This window comes from Ambystoma mexicanum, chromosome 8, assembly GCF_040938575.1.
Source record: "Ambystoma mexicanum isolate Mex_15411 chromosome 8, UKY_AmexF1_1, whole genome shotgun sequence".
Lineage (NCBI taxonomy): Eukaryota > Metazoa > Chordata > Amphibia > Caudata > Ambystomatidae > Ambystoma > Ambystoma mexicanum.
The window spans coordinates 1,558,539,068-1,558,562,316 of NC_090929.1; the positions used below are offsets into that span (position 1 = coordinate 1,558,539,068).

At 47.1% G+C, this 23,249-nt stretch overlaps 1 protein-coding gene across 1 annotated transcript in view; it reads right to left on the reverse strand.

Annotated features, from left to right (window-relative positions):
• The window catches only part of XPNPEP1 (X-prolyl aminopeptidase 1), a 297,380-nt gene that overhangs the window by 69,218 nt on the left and 204,913 nt on the right, over positions 1-23,249 (reverse strand). Inside the window, exon 17 of the mRNA XM_069611759.1 lies at positions 2,909-2,978. Coding sequence (XP_069467860.1) covers positions 2,909-2,978 — 70 coding nt within the window. The remainder of the gene's footprint in view (positions 1-2,908; positions 2,979-23,249) is intronic.

The following is a 23,249-nucleotide window of genomic DNA, read 5'->3' on the forward strand; positions in this document are numbered from 1 at the left end:
GAAGGTTTACAAGGTCATTGACATTTGGATGCAGAGACACGGGATGTGTCTAAATAACAACAAGACAGAACTTATGATTTTTGGATCCCGTCAAGCAAGATCTAAATTAGGAGCACAATATAAGGATTTCGCTATAAAAGAAGCCACCATCTCAGTGCTACCACAAGTTAAAACACTGGGGATGATGGCGGAAGCGTCAGTTGGTGCCCAAGCCCAAGTTAATTACTTAGCTAAAAATAACACGTACTATTTGCGCCTCTTAAGAGCCATCAGACCCTTCATTAACGAAGCAAATACTGCAAATATTGCAAGAGCGATCTTACTGTCTCGTCTAGATTATGGCAATGCACCGTTAATGGGAGCTACAAAGAGGGAGCTACAGAGATGTTAGGTCCTGTAGAACGATGCTGTCCGTATAGTTAAGAAAACTAAATACTGTGAACACATCAGCAGGAAGGAAGGAAGGATCTTCATTGGCTTAGAATAGAAGAGTCAATTTTAAGGCCATGACGATTGTCCACAGATGCCACTTTGGAGTGGCTCCTACCTATTTTAAAGAAAAATTCTCGCTTTATATGCCAAAGAGAAGCCTCAGATCAGCAGATGTAGGTCTCCTGATGGTTCCAGATGTTAAACGGGCAGCGGGTCGAGGCAGAGCTTTTCCAGTCAAGACAGCCAAATTTTGGAATAGGCTCCCAGCAACCCTGAGACAGGAAGGAAATTACATCACTTTTAGGAAATCATTGAAAATCTTATTTCAGTAAATCTCTAGGGATTAAGGCACCCTCCAGACATAGCTTTGGTTAATCTAGAATCTTAAACTTCCACCCTTTCATGGGAATCTTATTCTTCGGTTCACCGTGCCCTGATGCCTGCGGGCTTTCGGCGTGTTACAAGCACATAGAAATAGCAATAGAAATAGAGGAAGTTGATACTGGTCTTCAATGGGAGTGATCATTACTAGTCCCTGTGTCTTCCTCGTCCGAATTGTTATACTATTCTTTGTGAGATGTTGGGGAATATGAACTGTGGATCTAGTAAGAGGTTGAGGGAGAGTGCTACAATATGTCATTAGGGCATGTGGAACAGAGGAATCACCCCTAGAAGGGAATCGGGGTAAGTGGGGGGTGTAATACAATTTCCTATAACAATGCCATGTCATCTCCCGGGGGGTCACCTCCCCTCCAGGTGGTGCTCCATCATATAGCAGACCCAAGGTCAGGATCAGGTAGCAGCTGTCGTCCCCTGGACACATAGGGAGAGGCTACCTCAGGGAAAGGAGTGGTGACATTAGATTCATCATAGGACCCATTGCTTAGTAGCTTTCCAGACCTCTCCAGTGATCTGAAGTACTCGGGTACTCAAGTATTCAAATATTCAAGCACCTCAGCAAATGGCTATCATGTTCTTAAATATGACAACCTACATACGTTTTATGTGAGGGTCTATCAGGAAAGAAACAATGCTCTTTGCGAAAGAGACCAATGCTATCCCTCGATTCTCGATTTTACATAACTTAAACAAACTATCATTTGTTACTAGAAGGTTGACATTAATTGTATTCAGGTGAAACATCTTGCATATAATTTGACAAAGTGAGATCCACTAGAAGGGATGTTCCATTTTTGTTTCTTAAGTAATTAAGGTCAGCGCTAGAGGAGATCCAGATTTAAAATGTACATAAACCCAACTGCATGGTTTATGCCATATTGGGCAAGGAAAGCTGAGAACAAGTAGCAAGCTAAGAGGCAACCTGATCGACCATAAGATAAGAATAGCACTGTCACGCCACATACTTCAACACTCCAGAAGCAGGTCTGAGTCTCTTATCTGGAGGGTTGAGTTTGGAAGGGAACAAAAGAGTGACACTTAGGATTCGAGATCTCATCTTTGCAAGAAGGGGCAACATTTTGCTTGATTTTTCACCAATTAGATCTTTCATTCAGTGGGCAACCACTGCAGCCTCTGCCTGTTGGAGAACACTACTAGCTTGGAGGGGGGTGAATGGGAAGAAGAAATGAGATGGGATGACTAACTCCAAGACGGCTGTCCAAATTCAACTGCTCTCTTGGGTATTAATGGGAAGAGCTGCGGGGCAAAACTGCTAAGGATACTTACAGGACCATGTGGACAGTTATGCCTTACTGATTACTTTAAACAACTTTTGGTGCATTTGTTTGGTTAAGTGGTATTTGCTAGCCCCAGAAAATTGCTGACAAGATATATCACCACCAAAAGACTTCTAATTTTAACTAGATCTAGACCAATTTCTTGAAATGTGTCAGAATATGAATAAATTTACACATTTATGAATTACAAAATGTTGTACGCCGACTTTCTATTGGAAATTATCTTGTTTTGGAGACATCACTAGCAGTCATTAGTGAGATAAGGCATTAAATAAACAAGATATGTGATGAAAAAAAATAAAGAACAACAGATGAACTTTGCATCTCAGGGCTTTACCAAAAAAGGATTACTTTTTGGTTTAAACAAATGCTTATGTATACCTTTTAGACTTTCAAACTAAGTACAATATAGGTACACCTTCATGCTTTGGTTTAATTATTCCAATTTGGTTGGCCTTCATGGAAAGCAAAGTAAAGTGAAAGAATCATCTAGCCAGGGATGCAAATAAAGAAATACCTTGGATCTAGTAGGAAACCTTAAAATTGTGCCTGTGTGTTGAATTTACAGACCTGTGTTTTTAGAGGGCCAAAAATAGATTCTGCCTATTCCTCTTGCCAGTCCACAAGGCAGTTTACAACAAAATAAAACCCACTCAGACTGCATTGGGATCACAGAAAAACCACTGATTCTCTGGTATGTCACGATATGTGATGGTTATGAAGCCATAGAGCCAGTAAATTAGTGGTCCTGCTTTACTTTATAAGTAAGCAACACAAACCTTTGGTGCCATTTGGGAAGACAGCTGCACTCACAGCGATGTGGCCTTTAAGGACATAGGTGAAGCACTCCTAGGGGCAAAAAAAGAGCAGAGGAAATTAAAGAACAAGCAAATAAGAAAAAATATGTTCAACACAGTGTACCAGCCGCTAACAACAAAACTGGGGCAAGCAAAGGAAAGTAGTTTTGTGGAAATGGCAACAAGCATACAGTACTTAGAAGACAGACAATCTATGTTACAGGGTCCCTCAATGTGTACACTACAACATCAATAGCTCTTCATGAAGCTCTAACACTGCCACCTGAGAGGTATGTGGTTAACCATAAGGTGTACGCACCTGGAGCCAAAGCGTTTGTGCATCTTTGGCAAATAATACACAGCATTACTGTTTTAAACAATATACGTCAAAATCCACAAAGCACAAAACGCCTTCTAAAACACATCTCCTTGAATCAGCTTTAGTGATCCAGATGCCTGAGAAAATGCAATAATTAGCCTTCAGTATCACAGTTTATACTGAACATGTCCATGTATGTATGTCCAAATGATGAGAACCCATCTACTGGGAACAATAAAAGATAAATCAGCTGCTCATGGAATAGTGCCCACATATGGAGGTCTACCTTAGCGTCTTATCTCACAGTAATTTAGCAGAGGAGAAAGATTTCTTCCTTGTGGACGGTACGAGACTGGTATGCAATCGGCATTGAAATGCCAAGCAATTTTCCTCTGAACAAGAGTATCACAATCAACACCGGACACATGCTTCTGTCTTGCTGGAGGCAAGTGAGGTATGGCTGAGGTTCATAATCTCTCTGAACACAGCACAAAGTCCAGGACTGGATTACCCTTACTAAAGGAGGTTCAAAGACCTAATTAGCTTATGTTCCTTTCTGTGTGGGCACTATCCCACTGAACTGGCTATTTGGCAGCGATTGCTCTCAGTAGCAAAATGCTCCCAGTTTTGGCATATGGGGGACTCTATATGAAAGAATGCATGTAGGTTTTGTAGATAGCATGGGTGACCAATCCACCTTGGGTACAAAAGAACCACTTTTCACTGTGCATGGTAGGGGACAGGTGACAGAGGAAGGCACTGTACTAAGCTTGAGACTGTTTAACTTCCTGAGGTAAGCAGCCTGTCATTGTGGGTCCAAATGGCACCAAAACACTCCACAGCGTGCCCCACCATTTTGTCTTGTTAGGACAGTAACAGAAAGTGAGGGTATTTCTCAGCCTTCTCTTGCTTAAAGGCTTAAACATACATGGCCCATCGGGCTGTGAACCTGTAACTGTTTCAGAGACATTATGAGCACAATACCCCAGTAATAGTCTATGCAGGCTGAGATGTTATGTCGGGCCAAGACCAGGCCTCGCAACCCAAAATATTCTTTGCAGACCAAACAAATGAGCTCTGAGATCCTCGGTGGTCACCCCAGTAGAGCAGTGGATTGCCACAGGAGGAACTGTAGAATCCCATCTGGATCCATCTCCTTCTCCAAAAGAGTTGCTGCGTTGGGGTGCAAGAGTTAAGAGGGATACTTACCTTCTTTACTTTGGCTATGACGAACCACTGCAAGTGATCCAGTGGCACGTGTTGTAAAGACCTTCACACTTCTGAAGTCCCTATTTGAGGGCGATATGGGAAAGTGAATCTTAGGCCATATAGGCGACCCAGTGGTGACTGGATCCCAGGCAATCCAAGCAGAGTGAGTGGGAATCATCCATTGAGAATGGTTGAGTGCATGACCTGCAGCTGTAGAAGCTATTTGGCCAAAACAAACTGCAGAGGAAACAGTGGCAAGCCAGATGAAAAAGAACAAGAATCAGAAAAAACAAGGACAAGCAGGAAAAACGCAAATAAAAATAACTGCACTTGTGTAGGTGTCTGATGCTGTCGGAATAGAAAAGGGGGCTAGGGCGAGTTGAAGGCAGGCAGAGGCAGCAATGTGGAGGCCATGTCCCATATGTGTATGCTGCATCCATGTCAATTTGAAGGACATTTCCTTTGCAGGATGTAGGAAACCTGTGTATATGCATAAATGCTAAACTAATGTTGAAACTACTGAATTGCCACCCTGAGGCAGTGGTAAGAACTGATGAAGAAAACATTGTTTCCTCTCAAAAGAATGGCCCACTCGTGGAACATATTTATATGATTTTTGTTCTAAGGGCAGGATGGCCTGAAATAATCCCAGTAACTAAATAATTCCACTCTGGCACTAAAGTGTTAGGTAGATATTTCATTTTTATGTATAGTTTCCTCCACGAGACCCCCAGCACTTTTTGCTAGACTTGTGGATTTTTTGTCTATGTTCCTGGGTGAGGGGGAACATTTTTACCGCCCACACACCCCTTCTTTCCTCCAAATGTATGGGCATCGGTCAGTGAATTTTGCTGCACACCACTGTGCAGTGTGGCTGGGAAAACTCATATTACCAAGGGTAGGGGGATATTCAGTATCCTTTCCAACTTTTATATTGTGAGATCAACACACCCACCCTTATGAGGAGTGCTGAGGGCTTAACACTGTATCCCCTTTCTCACTGCTCCTGTAACTTTTTGATTACAGTGACAAGCAAACATGAATGGCTGGTGGCAATGGTTATATCCTACCTACATTTGTGCATTTTTTACTTTCCAGGCTGTACTCTCAGCTGTGGCAGAGCACAGAAGGGACACCATTGACCCAAATGGTGGTTGTATTCTTTTTTTTGGCATTTCTCTTTTGCCTGTCCCACTTGGTCCTTCTGCTGTGCTGTGTGAGGAGGTCCTGATTTTACTTTTGTCTTCGAAAGAAATCCTTTGTGAAGCCCGCCATGGCTCCAGTGCGTCTGAGTGCACGAAACGGGGGAGGAGTCAAACTCTACTGTTCTTTGTCTTCCAATGTGCCTGCCTCAAACCAGTTCCAGCTGAGGGGCAGCCACCACCCAGAGTTCGAATGGTGCTTGGGTGCCGATTGGCTGGGTTCCTGGATAAAAGTCTTGGATCCTGATGCTGAAGGCAAGCTGACCACTGGAACTGAAGGAACGACAAGGAAGAAGAGGAGAGATGCCCGGAGACTCTTCCAGACGACTTAGATGCCTTCTGTGGAACTACTGCTGTATGACCCCCCCCCTCCTTCCAACCATCAAGAGAACCCCAAAGGGGCCGACTCTCCCTTAGACTGGTCGGACCAATCAGTCTTGAAACGACTGACATTTTTCGAGCCATCCCACAACAAGCTTTGACCTTCATGCACTGCAAACCGCCAATACCCTGGGACCTGATGCCACTGTGCAGTGCAAAGTCTTCTGGATCGAATCCTCCTGCAACTTTGATGGACTCCTTCCAGACATCCAGAGCCAAGATTCCACTCCTTGAAGTCCCCTCATCAGTGTGTTGGACCGAGATAGCGAGACAGATCGACCCGGTGGGAATCGTTCTTCACTGGTGCTTCCCAACAGGAGCCAAAATCACAGAACTAAGAAGAACTCTTTGCTGGAAGCCTCTTCACTGGACTGCTGCTGTGAGATCCACTCCAGTGTCCCTTCTTTCATCCGACTGACCAAGAATTCAGTGACTGGGTCTGGTGCTGCTACATCGTGGGGGCATCGTGCTGCAACTTCTTCACCAACAAGGTACCGTGAGACTCGAGGTAAAACTGAACTGGAATTCCTGTGCTGCTCTTGTGTTCCTGGAGTGCTGATTCAGGCATTTGGGACTTCACCCATACACATTTGCCCAGGCCCAACGCCTCGGCGCCTTCAGGGAGCCTTCTCTGACCCTTTTTTCCAACCAAGACTGTTAATTGCTGCAGAAGACTTACTCTGTTGGCCGTTGATCAGACCATGCAGTTTGTTAAATATGTTTTGAAGGAATTGGAAAACCGTTGCGAGAGTTTTGGTGTGAAATATCTCCTGTGCTTGGATTCTTCTCTATGGAAGAGCCCGGCTATACGGATTGACAACAATACACTTTCCTGGTCCTCTTGGCAATCTGTCAGTATTTGGATACTGGGGCAAGACCATGATGGTGTGTCTATGCTTGCCTTCCAATTCCTCGTATTCAAATATAAACTTTGACCATCACTGGTATTGTGTGCTTTGTGAGGCTTTAAATAGTTTGTTTTCGCCCTTGAACACTGCTTTGCATGATGTCCCCTCCATTATGCATTTGGCTAGGAGCACACCTCTTTCAGCCTAATTCCTGTACAAACGTCTCACTCCGATAGTTGTTAGCAGGGCAGTGTAGTGCTCCGATTTCGGTCTTTTTCCGATGGTGAATATCACTTCATCTGTACTGGCCTGTATACGTTTAAGCTTGACCTTGATCTGAGGTTTACACATCAGCGGATTGTGCATTGTATTTATTGGACCCCGTCGAGAATGAAGAAGTGTAAACTTGTTCAGGATGATACATGTTGGAATTGTAAGTCATATTTCGGAACAGTTCTGCATATGTTTTAGTCTTGTACATTTTTTAAATGTTTTTGGGAAGATGTCTTGCAGTGTATGGACCTTGTGTTGGGTCTTTTCCTTGCCATAATCCTTTGATGTGTGCTGGGTTTTGGTTCCACTAGTCGTTTGGCTGTCGGCTTGCTCTTCTGGGCTTCTAGAGCACTATTGGTGGCCAAGAAGCATATTTTGACATGCTGGAAGAGTGAACCTCGATGACTGCTTACACAACTTGTCAATTCTTTCATGTGCACAGACACCCCCCCGTCCTTTTTTTTATTTCTTTTTTCTTCTCTCTCTCCTTCCCTTTTCTCTTTTCTTCCTCTATACGTAGAAAATTGCTTACACTTAATGTTTTGTTCTCAATGTTCTGTTGGTTATTTGATTGGATTTTTATTGTTGTATTATATTGAAAGTTTAATAAACAAATTTAGAGGAAAACTTTCTAGAGCTTGCGACTACCTGTTTTGCCCTTCAATCGGACTCTGAAACACTGATAACTAGATAGGAATTGAGTTCTAAATTGTTAGGCCTCTGTGAAAATATTGCAAAGTATTTACTTACCATGTGCTGGTTTGGTTTCATTTATTGTACATGAAACAGTTATCACCCAAGTATTTTACTGCATGCTGCCATTCTCAAAGTACAGAAAAGGGTATTATTTACTGTGAAATTGCATTGGCTATTCTATGTACTGATTGTGTGCTGTAGTACTTACTTTTTACCTTGCCTTAGTGTATATTGTGAGGAGCCATGAATGAGACGCGGACACAGGGGACTCATTGGTTACAAACATTTATTACATGAAAAGGGTAGTGGAAAATGACTCACCCTATTCTAGGACGGGTTACCCTACCTCAACCAAAAAGAATGGGTCTGTCTTTTGTTACGATGTCCAAAGTAAGACTACGTCCTGTGTCTGAAATCCTATTCTGGCCCTCACACTCTAAATCTCATTTTAAGGTGCAAAGGATATTGTTTCTTGTTTTCAAAAGTGTGCAAATGTTCCAATCCAACACAAAAGGTATACATCGAAACCAAAAATCTCCAAATGGTAAATGTTCAAAGCTCCAGGGGATGGCTCCCTTCCTCGGGTTTCTTTTAACAATACCAATAAAATTCAAACTAAGAAAAATCAAGTTTCTTGAAGTTCAAAAAAAGGATAACTCTCTCCTTTGGATACTGCATTACAACAGCACGCAGTCTCACATGTAGGATTCTTCCTTAGGTTTCTTTCTACAGCAGGTTATCTCACACACTGGACTATGCCTGGTATAGTCAGGTCTTGGATATAATCTCTTATGCTGTTTTTCATATAGTTAGCTTTGCCCAGTGTACTCTCCTGAAGAGGACTTGTGGGCAGCTCTTGAAACACTTGACTGTCTGGCAGGGTCTTCTGCCAGGACTTGTGCACATTTGTTTTCAACACTTGACTTAACCTGGTTTACTCTCCTGCCAGACCTTTGCTTTTTGTGATCAATCAGATGCGATTCCTCCCAGAAACCAGGCCTGGGATACTGCTCATGTGGCCAGGGAAAGGCAGACACTTCCTGATCCCGACCCTGGGGATAGTGTACTGCAGGAGGATCACATGGGGAGGTAGGGCGTTAAACAGACCAGGAAGACTGGGAAAACCTGTTGAACCTTCCCCATATTGCCACACTTTTGATGGCTGTTTGCCAAACAGTAGAAGGTAAAAGAACTAACTTTGTTGTTGTGGACTACAAGTCCCATAAACTCATGAGTACTGGTAGGAGGAAGAGGGCTGAAGAGACATGCTGTAGCAGTAGTCAGGCAATAAAGCCTAACCACCCACACCTAAAGGAATCTGGGAGGCATAAAAGGCCCCCTCAGGTAGGAGCTGGAACTGTTGCTGGAGTTTGTGTTGTAGTAGCAGAGGCAGAAAGAAGAAGACACAAAGTTGGCAATCCAGGCAGAAGTGGAAAAACCCGAAAGTTGATGCAGCAGATTATAACTGCTTGTTCTGTGAGGGTCCGGTTCCCCCAAACTCTGGGTTGCAGAGGCTTTGTAGCTGATGGCATTCAGGAAGGCTGCATTTCCCCATGTGAGCCCGATTGTAGAGATTGCTGTGCCAAAGGTGTCCGAGACCGAGGAGCTGGTGTCAAGCCATGGGTCTCAGGAGCGAGAGGGGTGTTAAATGATAGCTCTTTTTTGGTTCTTTATTCATGGGCCTGTGAAGACATCAATTGAGCCACCACTCGCCCATCAACCGTCTCCAAATTGATCTCCTGAGCCTTCCGGTTTCCAGGGATGGAAGGCTAGGGCGATGGAACATAACATCTCTCCCTTCACAATAACAATTACAAACCTTTAAACTTAACAACATGTGAAATTTAAAAAAAAAATTAAACTTGGGAAAAACAATGTCTGAACACATCAAAACAAACGGGTAGCCAAACACATGTAGAATTAAAATGTCCAACAAGACTGAATCGAGTATTAATGGGGTAACATTTCACACATGACCATCTCGTTCAGGCACAAAATCCTGCAACCATTTGGGTTCTCGTCTCCATCCCTTAGATAACTCGACATCACCAGAATCAGTCAGTATCACTTGACACCCTGCTGAAACCATTCTAACATTTAGCCAATTTACCCATTGACCACACCTCCCCTCCTTCCACTATCACCACACTATTACTTACAGCTGAGATTCTCTTAGGACAAATACATTTACTCTCTATGCATGTATGCGTGAACCTTGGATTCTGAATCAAAACCCACTCTCCTACTTTTCATTCTTGTTCCTTCACCCTCTTTACCCCCCCCATCAAACATCTCCTTGGCATTTCTTTTACTCTGTTTTATGAGATCCATTATGCCTTTCATGTCCACAACCACCAAACTCGCCAGTCCTAACCACCCCGGGCACAATTTAGTACCTGGCTCGCTCTCTTTTAATGAAACAAACAGCATTATCTTTGTCACAGAATGAGGTGTGGTGAGATAACTCCACATCATGTGGTCCAAGACCTCCTTCCATGGCAAACCTGACTTCAATGCTAACTGGATACCACCCTTAATAAATCTATTGGTTCTCTCTACAATCCCATTTGCCCTTGAGTGATATAAAGCCGTGCGTGTATCCTTAATGGCATAACTGTTGAGAAACCTCTTCATAAATTACGAACAGAATTGAACACCACTGTCTGTGACAATTTCTGTGGGAAAGCCTTCCCTCAAGAAAATCCTCTTTAAAAATGCCAGCAGTCGCCCTTTGCTTTCACCTTCCTGATAGCACTCAACCCATTTAGTGAGGAAATCTACTAAAACGAACACAAATTTTAACCCTTCACCCAACACTAATACAGGGCCCACTATGTCAGTCGCCACTTTCTTCCAAGGCTGATCAGGAACCAAGTTTAGAATGAGTGGGGTTTCCCCTACAACGTTGGTCTCGTCACTTAAACAACATGGAATACAATTCCCGATATAATTTTCTGCTAACCTGTCCATCCCTGGCCACCAAAAGCTATGTATTAGCTTTCTCTTGGTAGCACTTACACCCAAATGCCCCATATGAGCCATTTCCACTGAGCTATAAGCTTCTCCGGAGGTATGATGCACAACCCTCTTCTGAGCCTCTCATCAATGACACTCATCTTAACTTCCCACCAAATCTTAAACCTCTTTTCTAAAGTCTCTATCCACTCTAATGATTTGCAGGTCTTCATCAAGGTTCTTACAGCTCTCCCACTCCATTTGTTCCACACTTCCTATTTCGACTTCAGCAACAATAATCTCCTCCGACTCCCTGCTCACTTCCTCATCCAATGTTACTGGTATTCTTGACAGGTAATCTGCAACTACATTGCGTTTCCCTGGCAAATAAACTATGAAATCACAACCTTGCAATCCTAAATACCATCTGCTAATTCTTGGTGAGCCTGCGGCTCAGTTTCCACACTCAAACATTTGAGCTAACGGCTTGTGTTCTGATCTGATAATGAATTCCCTGCCCCACCAAAAAAACTTGAAATGGACAATCGCCCAAAACACTGCCATGTCTTCTCTTTCGAGGACAGAATAATTTCTCTCAGCTCCCTTGACTGTGCTTGATGCAACCGCTATCACGCGTTCTTCCCCATTACTGTCATATTGCGCGAGAGTTTCTCCCACACCCAAAACACTTGAGTCTACTTTTAAAACACATTGGTCCTCTGGTGAAAATGTTTCTATTGAAGGTACACAAGGTCTTCCTTTATTCTTTGAATTGCCTCCTCACATTCCGTTGACCACTCAAATGTGATACCTTTCTTGAGTAAAGACCCTTAGGGGTGTGGATATGACTGCAAAGTTCCTTACACATTTGTAATAGTAGTCGGCTAAACCCAAACATTATCTCAGTTGGTCCTTGTGCTTAATGGTATAACTGCCATGTTCGTAGATGCCTTGACTATATTCTGTGATTGTGGCCTTAGCTGAATGTATAATTTTCTCTTGTTTATTTTTTTTCTTCACTTGTCTCCATTTGGTTTCCTTAAATTCTGATCACATTAAGCTTAAGACAGGTCATTTTCTTTTTCTTTAAACCGTCTCAATGTCCTTTAAATAAAAAATGTTGGCTCTGTGCTGTGAGCCCGTTTGCCTGGAGCTGTGTTGTGGGTCCGTTTGCACTGCCTGTTTCCAGAGTGCTATGTTTATAGGCCGGTTTCTATGGAAGCCTTGTGCGTAGTGTTGATGCTCGCAGGTCCTTTTCTCGAACCCGAAAGTGTTGCACAGTACTTTCTGCCAAACTTGTGAGGCCCGCTGCTTACCTCTCCCCATAAATGTGCGGCTGTCAGGAGGGAGACGAAGATTCTGCTCGCTTAGATGGCGACCGTTGATTTTGGCCGAGATCCACCGCTCCTGGCCGCGCATGCGGCCCCAGCTCTGTCCTTCAGCGCGGCTCTCCGTTCTCCAAACATGCAGATGGAGTCTCCCACAGGCCAGAGTACCTCTCGTTGGCAGTGTTATATGATAGACTCACACAGTGAGTGTCTCTTTCTTGGTTCTTTATTCACAGGCCTGTGAAGACATCAGTCGAGCCACCACTCGCCCATCAACCGGTTCCAAATCGATCTCCAGAGCCTTCCAGGTTCCAGAGATGGAAGGCTCGTGAGATGGAACATAACAAGGGGCTCCTTAACGAAGTGGCCGGACCAGAGACACCTTCAATGACGAAGGGTGTGGGTCCCTGTGAAGCCGAAGTAGTAGAAGATGTGCCCGAAGCCCTAGAAGTTTAGCAACCCGCAGAACAAGGATCACAGAGGCCGGCAAGTCAAACCTGGCATTATGATGCTTTGCGCAAGCACTGCCGGCAACAGTATCCAGTCCAATCTTAAATTGCGAATAAGCAGGAGAGCTGAAGTTGATTGTTGAACTTGTTAATGGGACAATGAAAAAGTAGCACTCGCCTGAGATCAGTAATTTTGCTTTTCACTCACATGAAGAGCAAACGCTGCAGAAAGCCATTGTCAAACACTCTAAACATTGTAAACTTTATCAAGACGTGGTCACGTGTGCCTAATTTAACTTTTCTATGGAAGAGTGACCTGCATCTTTATTCATGTGAATGTTAAATGCTCATAGAGGTATTTACATGTTTAAACCATTGTATCTACAGTTGGAGAGAGCAAGAATTGCCCAAGCTAAGATTATTCCCCTATTAAGACCGAAAGCAGCCTTTCCTGCTAATGAATATTATTTGAAGTTGACACAATCTTTATTGTAAAGACTTTAAGCAACAGAGAGAAGCGAGTCATACAGGCACTTAAGTTGTTGTGGCAGACAGACACGAGATGCAAAGAGGTTGCCCCTTTTGAAGAGAGATTCAGAGGAAGAGTGCCTTGCCTATAGAAGATGTTATAGTGAATTAACGTAAATCTTTTCAGAACTCAAACTTGTTTGAAGTCACTGAAGTTGTGGTAGAATCACAAAGGTGGAATCACAAAGTACTGAAACTGTGGTGGCGTATCTGGGTGTCAGTAGATGCAAAATGTCTGTATTACAAATGTAGTGGAGTAATAATGTCCCAATATATATGGTCGCCGTACATAATGTCGCTGGGAAAAGTTGGTGGCGATATATATATATATATACACACACACATACAGGGTGGGTTACCGAGGTGTCCCCTGCTCCCCTTGAAGAAAATAAAAAAGGTTTTGGGGGTTGCAGGGTAACGTTCTTTGGATGGGATGGTCCGACGACGTATTGCATATCTGACATGTAATCACCACAGCTGTGCTGCTTCAGAAACTCTTCGGCATCTGCGTCCTGCGTCGATGACGCCGATACGCCACCCTCGAGGACCTCCTCCGAAGGCCGACTTCACTGGATGTTATAAGTAGGACGCACGACGCCCGTAGCCTCAGTTGTAGTTTTTTCCCAGAACGTGTGGCACCAGTCTTCTGCCAGTCTGACACACAAAGCCTTGCAGAATTGTAAGCTGCAATCGCCTAAGAAATTCTGTAGCGGGAAGGCAGGGAGGGAGCAATATGAAATACATCGTCGGACCATCCCATCGAAAGAACGTTACCAGGTAAGAGAGTAACTTGATCTTCTAGGGGATTGGGTCCTGCAACGTATTCCATATCTATGACAGACTCCCAAAGCAGTACCAATGCAAGGAGGTGGGAAAAGAATTTAGAAAACAGAAATTTAGAATGCCCAATCAAATTGCGGGGTAAAGGACCGCCTTGCCAAAGGCCAGATCCTGCCCACGGATGGAATCGAGGGAGTAGTGACGTACAAAAGCATGTACCGAAGCCCAGGAGGCTGCATCACAGATGTTACGAATAGGAACACCCCTCTGTAGGGCAGTAGAGGCAGCCATACCACTGGTAGAATGGGCCCGCAAGCCGACCGGTGGGTCCTTACCCGCCAAGCGATAACACTCAAGAGATAGCCAAAACAATCCAGCGAGAAAGTCTGTTTCATCACAGCTTGTCCCAAACGCTTTCCAGCGTCACCAATGAAGAGTTGATCGTCCACTCTGACCCGGGACATGCGTGAAATATAAAAGCTTAACGCTCTCCTAGGATCAAGCCTATGGAGCCTCTCCTCTTCCTTACAAGGATGTGGAGGAGGATAAAACGCCGGAAGAACAGCCTTCTGGCCTAAATGAAATTCCGACTCCACCTTCGGAAGAAAGGAAGGAGGAACTCTAAGGACAAACCTGTCCTTATGAAACACAGTGAAGGGTGGCTTAACTGAAAGTGCCTGTAACTCACTCACTCTGCGAGCGGAAGTGACCGCAACCAAAAATACAGTTTTAAGAGTTAAAAGTCTCAAAGGGCATGAATGCAAAGGCTCAAACGGAGCACCCATCAGAAACTTGAGAACAAGGTTCAAATCCCAACCTGGCACCTGGAAAGGTGACGGAGGGAACATATTAGTGAGCCCTTTCAGAAACTGAGAAATTAAAGGAATTTTAAAATAGGAACACACTTCAGACAAGCTCTTAAATATGGACAGCGCCGCCAGGTAACCTTTAACGGTACCCACTTGCAAGCCCCTGTGGGCCAAAGAAAGCAAAAAAGACAGAACCATGGGAATGTCACATGCAAAAGGATCCACATTCTTAACCCTGCACCAGTTGCAGAACTTACACCAACGGTACAGGGACTTTGTTGCGGGCCGTCTGGCTGAGAGCAGCACCTCCATCACGTCTTCAGGGAGGCCCCAATCCTTATACCTTACGGTATAAGGATTGGGGCCTCCGGGCCCATGCCGGAGCAATGAGGATCATCCGGGGACCGAACCTCCGTAACCTCCGCAGTACTTGCGGGATGACGGGGACTGGAGGAACCGCGTACAGCAGTGGGAATGACCACTCCACCACAAACGCATCTCCTAAGGCTCCTTTTGGAGGAAATTCCCGCAAGCAGAACCTCTCGCACTTCCGGTTGACACTGGAGGCGAAGAGATCCTCTTGAGGGGTCCCCCAAAGGGCGAAGATCTCCAGGAGAATCTCCTGAGCCAACTCCACTCGTGAGAGATCGCGCTCTGCCTGCTCAGAGCGTCCACCGTCTCGTTTTCGTCTCCGGCCAGATGAACTGCCGAGATCGAAACTTCCTGCTAGATTGCCCAGAACCAGAGCTGCATCGTCTCCCTGCACAGAGGAAGTGACCCTGCCCCCCCCTTTTTGTTGAGGTAGTGCATGGCCACTGTGTTGTCCGTCAGGATCAGGACATTCTTCCCTCGCACAGTTGGCAGAAAAGCCTTCAGGGCTAGCCTGACGGCCCTCCGCTCCAACAGATTGATATGGAGTCTGGACTCTGACGGAGACCAACAACCGCGGACTGTCAACTCGTTGGCATAAGTTCCCCATCCCGTGAGGGATGCATCCGTCACGATCGTCACCTCCGGCCAGGGTAGCCAAAATGGAGCCCCCTTCATAAGATTGTCTTCGACGGCCCACCACAGAAGGTCCTGGGCGACCGAGGATGGCACCTGAACAGGGTCCGATAACCTGCCGGAGGACTGAGACCACTGGAGCTTGAGTGCCCATTGCAAAGATCTCATCTGCAACCTGGCTTCTGGCACCAGAAGAATGCAGCATGCCATGAGGCCGAGCAATCTCAAGAACTCGAACACTGGGAGACTCTGGGCAAGCTGAAACTTGTGCACCATCTGCTGAATGTGAGGAGCCCTCACCTGGGGAGGAAAACACTGCCCCAGGGACGTGTCGAGCACAGCTCCGATGTACTGGAGCCTCTGAGTTAGTGTCAAATGGGACTTCTTTAAATTGAGGGAGAAGCCCAGCTTGTGGAGGGAGTGGCAGGTGACTGACAGATGATCCAGCACTCGCTCGGGAGAGCGCGCCCTGATCAATCAATCGTCCAGGTAGGGCTAGACGTGAATCCCCCCTTTCCTGAGGTGCGCTGCCACCACTACCATGAGCTTGGTGAAGACCCTCAGGCGGTGGTCAATCCAAACGGCAGGACCCGAAACTGAAAATGAGAGTTGCCAACTGCGTACCTCAGGTACTTCTTGTGCTTTGGATGTATCGGCACATGAAAATAAGCGTCCTTGAGTTTGAGAGACACCAACCAGTCCTGAAGTTGAAGGGCCTGGAGGACTTGAGAGAGAGTAACCATCTTGAACTTGTCCTTCCTGAGGAGTTTGTTCAAACCGCGCAAGTCCATGATGGCTCTCAAACCCCCCCGTCTTTCTTGGAAATCAAAAAATAAGGGGAATACCATCCCTTGTTCCTCTCTGCTACAGGCACCAGTTCTATGGCGCCTTTCTCCAGCAGGGATTGAATTTCCTGCGCAAGGAGCGGATCCAGACTCTTCAAAGAGAGATTCCCCGGTGGATTGTCTTGAGGCCTCTGCCGGAAAGGAAGACAGTAGCCGTGGGTTATGATCCCCATAACCCACACATCTGAAGTAATGGCGCGCCACTCTGCAAGATGCTGCGCCAGCCTTCCCCCAACCGGCGAACCATGGGACATGGCCTCTTGACTGAGCTGAAGCGGCTGTGGCGTTGCCTGAGGGCAAAGAAGCAACAGCCCGAGCGGCCTTGGCACCTCTGGCACTCCTACGATGGCCCCTTTGACTGGCAGCTCCTCTCGCTTTACCAAAGGATGGGTAATAACGAAAGGAACCTCCTCCCCATTGCTGTCCCCTAGGACGAAAAGGCGGAGGTTGGCGAACTGCAGCGCCCAACGACTTTGCTGCAGCTTTGGAGGTCTACAACCTCTCAAGGCTCTCGTCAGCCTTGCTGCCAAAAAGATGTTGCCCGTCAAAGGGCATGTTGAGGAGCCGGGCCTGCACATCAGGAGAAAACCCCGACTTCCGCAACCACGCAAACCTGCGTATCAGGGTGCTCGCCGCCATGGACCGGCTGACGGCCTCACACATAGCATCCTTGCCATCCTGAACCATAGCAAGGAAACCATCCCGTTCGTCCCCTTCAGGAATATGTTCAGCCGCTAAAGAAACAGTTCCACAGAGTGTGCGTGAAACGTGACAAGGCACATATGGAGTTGGCCGCCTGAAGCGCCTTACCCCCTGAAGAAAACACTTTCTTCGCCCAGCCGTCAAAACACTTGTCGTCCCTATCAGGAGGGATGGTAGGATACGACGATTGCTTTGCCGGGGATGTAGCCGCCTGCACCACATAACTCTCCGGAGTGGGTTGCTTGGTCAAGTAGCAGGGGTAGCTACTGGCTGGGCGGTATTTTCGCGGCAAAAAAACTTGACCACTTCCGGGAGACACTCCGGAGCAGTCCAAGCCGCCGCCACCCTCCTCTGTAGAGCCATATGGAACGGCAGTACCGGGTCAGTTGGTGGACCTTGGTCGAGGATATCCATAAGGTCATCCTGAAGAAAATCCCCTGGGGGAGCAGACCATCCCAAGTACTCGGTGACCCTAGACATAAGGCGCCAGTACGAGGAGTCAGCATGAGAGCCAGGCTCAGGCCTACAAAACTCCACCTCCGGAGAGGTGTCCAGCCCACTGGCATCATGCAGGGACTGCCGCAGGTCCTCAATCTGGCTATGGCCCGAGAGAATCTTCTCTGGCACCGTATCAGGAACCATGCCATCATCAGAGCCCTCATCCACCTCTGAAATAAACTCAAGATGGCGGTAAGAAGGCACAGAATGTGGAACAAAGCCATGCTTGACCTTGGCCAGAGCATTTCTAGGGGGTTCCACTGAGCCCAGAGGTACCCCTGTCAAAACAGCCTCGAAAGGCGTCGAGGGCGTCGAGAGAATCAGCGTCGACGCCGAAACGCAGCGCCGACAGCATCAATGGCGTCGACACAGGCCTAGAGTCCGGAGCCCCGAGCGTGTCCCTCGACAGCCTGGGCGCCGATGGCGTCGACGACTTCTTCAGAGGCGGGGTCTTGAAAGAGTCCGTCGATGACCTCGGCACCACCGGCGTCGACGTCTTCCTCGAAGACACCACAGGTGCACACGGTCTGGAGCACGTCGAGGACAGGGACCTGGACAGGGCATGACGAGAACGATTCGCCTTGTCCAAGCGGGCCCTCTCCCGCGAATCGTGCCGACCACCCGAGCCCGAAGGCGTGCAAGCAGTGTCTCTCGACCGATCACGACCGACCGCACTCGGAGGCGCGGACGGACCAGTGCCCTGCGATTCGAGAATCGCTAACATTTTCTTCCCGAAGGAAGCCCATTCCTCCGGCATCGCATGCTTGGTGGGATAAGCGACCCGCCGACTGGCGGAGTCCTCGGATGAGGACGGGGAAGGCGACCGATGACGGCGCTTCCGGGAGTGCCTCAAAGAGGCAGAGCAGTGGCGGGACCGACTCCGGGACCGAGACCCACTGGACTTCCGATGACGATGCGGAGAATCGCCCCTCGAATCGTCTGTCGAAAGCCCTGCAGACCTCGACTTCCGTGGCTTGGACACCTTACTTACTGACAACTTCTTCTTGCGCTCCCGCAAGGCTTTGGACGTGAGCGACAGCCAGTCGACACAGTCATCCGTGTCATGGGCCTCCCCGAGGCACCAGAGGCAGGCGTCGTGCAAGTCCATCACCGACATCTTGGACCCACAGTCGCCGCACTTCTTAAAGCCCGGACGTGGGGTGGAAGACGAGGTAGACATCTTCACGAAGAATATACTTCACAATACGAACAGGTTCGAAGTACCGAGAAAGAACAGAAACTCCAAAGAGTCAAGGCGCGTTGAGATCTCCGAAGCGAACACGTTCGCGGAAAAAACAGAACTGAGACTACGGGCGTCGTGCGTCCTACTTATAACATCCAGTGACGTCGGCCGTCGGAGGAGGTCCTCGAGGGCGGCGTATCGACGTCATCAACGCAGGAAGCAGATGCCGAAGATTTTCCGAAGCAGCACAGCTCTGTTGATTACATGTCATAGATATGGAATACGTCGGAGGACCCAATCCCCTCGAAATAATGTCTCGGCAAAAAAATTGCCATTTTTCAGCAACTTTTTGCATGCCGACATTTTTGCGGGGACATTATCACATGGAACCGGAGAATGTACTCATGGTTAACTTTGGTAGAAGTGAAGTTGTTGAGTCGAAGCAACAGCACTGTGAAGTCATCCTGACAAAGATATATACTGTGAATCCTAATAATGCAACTAGTGAAATAATAGTTTAACCAGAAACTGTCTTTAGCTAGCAATTGTAGAAGTTGCATTTCTTTCGAACTGTGGCAAGTCTTCTTGGATTACTGAAGTGGTGGCAAAACATTGTGGCTGGGAATACCATTGGTGCTATATTGAGGAAGTGGAAAGTTGATATTTCACCAAGAAGAACACACTTGCTATTGTTGGAAGTTTCGTTAACAAGATGTTATCTTGGCATTGAAATATCAAGAACTGATCTGAGACTATCTTACCTGCAGGGATTTCCTTGTTTCTTTTTATTGAACACTGAAGTTGAATTCACTTTGAATCCTGGGGAAGGAACTCATCCAGGTTATTGAGAGGTTATCAAGAAACTGTGAATGTTGTTGATGTTACTTGAATTGCCATATATTTTTTCTTTGTATTGAATGTTTAAGTGTGAGGGCTAGACATCCTGTGTTAGTGTTTTGGTAGGCAGGGAAATCCTCTGGAAAGTAGGGATAGTGAGGCATTTATTATTATTTGTACCTTAATAAAATGGCATGTTTTTGAACAATCATCAAACAGTTGTCTGCCTCGCATTGCTGACCCCTAACAATTTCGATTCAAACACATTTATTTTCAACACCGCGTATCGGTACTTCTCATCAACGCATTATCATTAATGTCGGTTTGGTAGTTTTCATCTGTTCATTCAGCTTGTTTTACAAATATTCGGTAGACCTTTTCATGATGGTGCAACATACATTGTCTTTCTCTGGTTTCCCTCCTTGGTCTTCCCCAAGTTTGTGTTGAGGGTCTGTGCTGCTGGAAATGCATCGGAGGGACAGGGCCTCCGTATCCTTGTCCTTTACTGCTTTTTATCGTGTGTTCTGTCGTGTTTTCCGCGCAGGAGTCCATGTGAGACTCCTGGCGGTGCAGCTCTCTCTCTTTTGGTTTGGTGAACGGACCCGTGGGATACCCTTATGGCACCCATGGGTGGCGGTACAACCCTGTGCCCCTAGTGTATGTTTTTGGGCACCTGTGGGTGGCCCGCAGAGCAGGGTATGGGCTGGTGGCAGTGCCATGCTGAATTTGACAGGTGCGCGGAGTACCCTCCATTTTGGGATACCCCGGCCCTGCCATTGTGATCAGTTGATTCCGGATGGAAAACAAAATGGCCCCTGTGGCCTCTTGCTTTCTATTACCCATTACCTTGTTTTCCCAAAGTCCTGGGAAGCCCTGACTCTGTCCCTTCCCCCTGACTGGCTGTTGGATGGAAGTTCCATATATGGTGTTGTTGTGAAGGCCCGGCCAGACTAGCTGGAGCCTTCCCGGTGATGTATGTTATGGATACCTCCTGTGGGTGGGACCTGGGTGAATAGAGTGTGTGACAAATATGCATTCTGTGTTGTGGATGTCTAGTATCTGGTGGTTGACACAATGACTGAGAAAGCCCTGCCCGAAACCGGTATGAATGCAGCTTGGAGTATTGAATGGCTCGGTACTTGTCCCAATACACATAACTTGTTATGAGTGTCTGGAGAGAAGTGAATGGCCTGAATACCTTGTGTGCCCAATTGGCTGCCTGCCTGCATGAATGCCCTTAGTCGTGATTGGATGCTTGAGTATGACCCAGCGGGATGAATGGGAGATCAACAGTATATCTGGGGACCTCTCACTGCTAGGAATGGTGTTCAGAAGCTGAAGTCCACTACGACGAGTAACTGGAGTAACTGAAGTTTGACCTTGAAGCCCTGCTGGACGAGAAGAATTGCTGTTGCTCTCCTTCACAATCTGAAAGCTGCTGTGCCTCCAAGGACTGACCCAGAGAGGACCTGGTAAGGCGCCCTCTTCCCGAGCTACGAGGGACCATCGTGCACAGCTGCCAAAGCTCTGTGGTAGACAGACCTTCGACACGCTGCCGACCCGAGACGGGGACTGCCGCGGAATCTCAAAGAGAAACACCCGGACTGTTGTCCACCACTGTCGCTGACCAGAGGCGCCGTGCTCCCGTTTGCCTAAGAACTTCATTTTGATCATCGGACGCTCTCGTTCTGCATCATCGCCCGCTTTATCCCGCTGGAGAAGGCCCGACCGTCGACGCGCCGAGGAGCATCCGCCAGTGGGTTTCCCGCCACCTAAGGACCACAGAGAGGCGACGACTCGACGCCCTTGCTGGGCCACAGTTCTCCATCATCTCTTTGCGGTCCAGAACTATCGTCACCGAGGTGCCCCGCACGCCTCTTCCTTGCAGGATGCCAACGCTCTGTCGTCGACGAGCACCGCTAGGAACGAAGCTGCCACTTCACTGCCGCAGTTCCACCTGTTCAACGTCGAACGTTCAACGACCCGTGACTCCTGCTTTAAAGGGAGGGCACTCAAGAGGGGCCGTCGATTCCCCGACACCTAACACCGAGTTCCTCAACGCCTCTCGACGCTCCGTGGCTCCTGCTTTGAAGGGAGTCACTCAAGAAGGATCGGTCGACGCATCTTCGGAGAAATCTACTCCACAGGTACATTGGGGGAGTAAAACCTTAATAGGAGGAAATAAGACTATTGAACATTCCATGGACTGGGCTTGTGCTATATAGCTTTATTTACAGGTTGCCCAGGTGGGGGGGATCTCAACACAAAACTGTGCCTATTGGTAGGGGTCAGCATTCTGCCTATTGTTTCAACCATCTTGCATTCCTTCCTATCTCTATTGCTGGTTTCCTCGTCATTGATCTGTGTGACATTTTAACCGTACAGTTGATGCACTTTAATGAGATTTGATAACATTGGTGGTACCACTTTAGAATTGTATATATTTATCATTATTGACTTCCGAGTACAAAGTGCGTTATTGTGATTGTGTACATACCTTTGAATATTAATTATATAAAGACTGTTTTCAGTAATACAGTGTGTGGACATTCCTTTGTGGGGGTTTGGGGACTACACTGTACTTAAGAACCAGCCTGCATCACCTCCTGAGAAGCTAGGCCTTGATTGCTCGTCCATTGCTACCCAATAGAGAATCTTGGCTGGGGTCCTCTGTGCCTCTCCTCTACCATATAGCGAGCGGAAGTACAGACACCCCCTACCAGTCTTTACAGGGTGCCAGACCCCAGTCTGATTATCTAGGGCCTTTGTGACACAGCCCGACAGTGCTTCGGCATTGCAATCCTTTCCCTGGACTCGCCAGCTTTCTATTCATGGCTGCTCAGCGTTCAACTCGAAGACAGGCATTTATCTAGCTCTCGCAGCTCTCCCTGGTGCTGTCGGTGTCTTTGGTAAGCGTCTGTACTCTGGACGGCGTCCCAGCATCTGCAGCCTTCAGGAAGCACGATTTGCTTCCTCGCGTTCCGCTCCGCCGCCTGCAAACCTCTCCAAAGCGTGTTTGTCGCCGAGCTGCACGCTCACCTCGTAGCTGCCTGGACTTCAGCGCGGCCATCGGTACCTTGCTCTGCTGTGAGCTGGAGAACTCCATGCTCCTCTTCCCAGCATTGTTTTAAATCCCGTCGGGCCAATGGTCTTTTACCAGCGACTAGACCCCTGCTCATGATTCTTGTGAGGAGTGATCATCATCACTCTTCGCCTCCTTCACGTCTCAGTTGTATTGTTTCTGATGTGATGTTGAGAAAGATGGCATTGAACATCATTGGGAGTAATCATCACCGCTCCCTTCTTTTTCTTCGTCCCATTTGTTAATAACCTAGTATTTAGGGGGTATCGTCTTTTGGGGAAGAAGACTTGGTCAGAGATTCAGGGAGAGTGCCACAATATGCCATCAAGGCATGAGGAGGAGAGGGAATAGCCCAAAAAGGGAATGGGGGTATTTGTCAGTTTCTGATGACGCC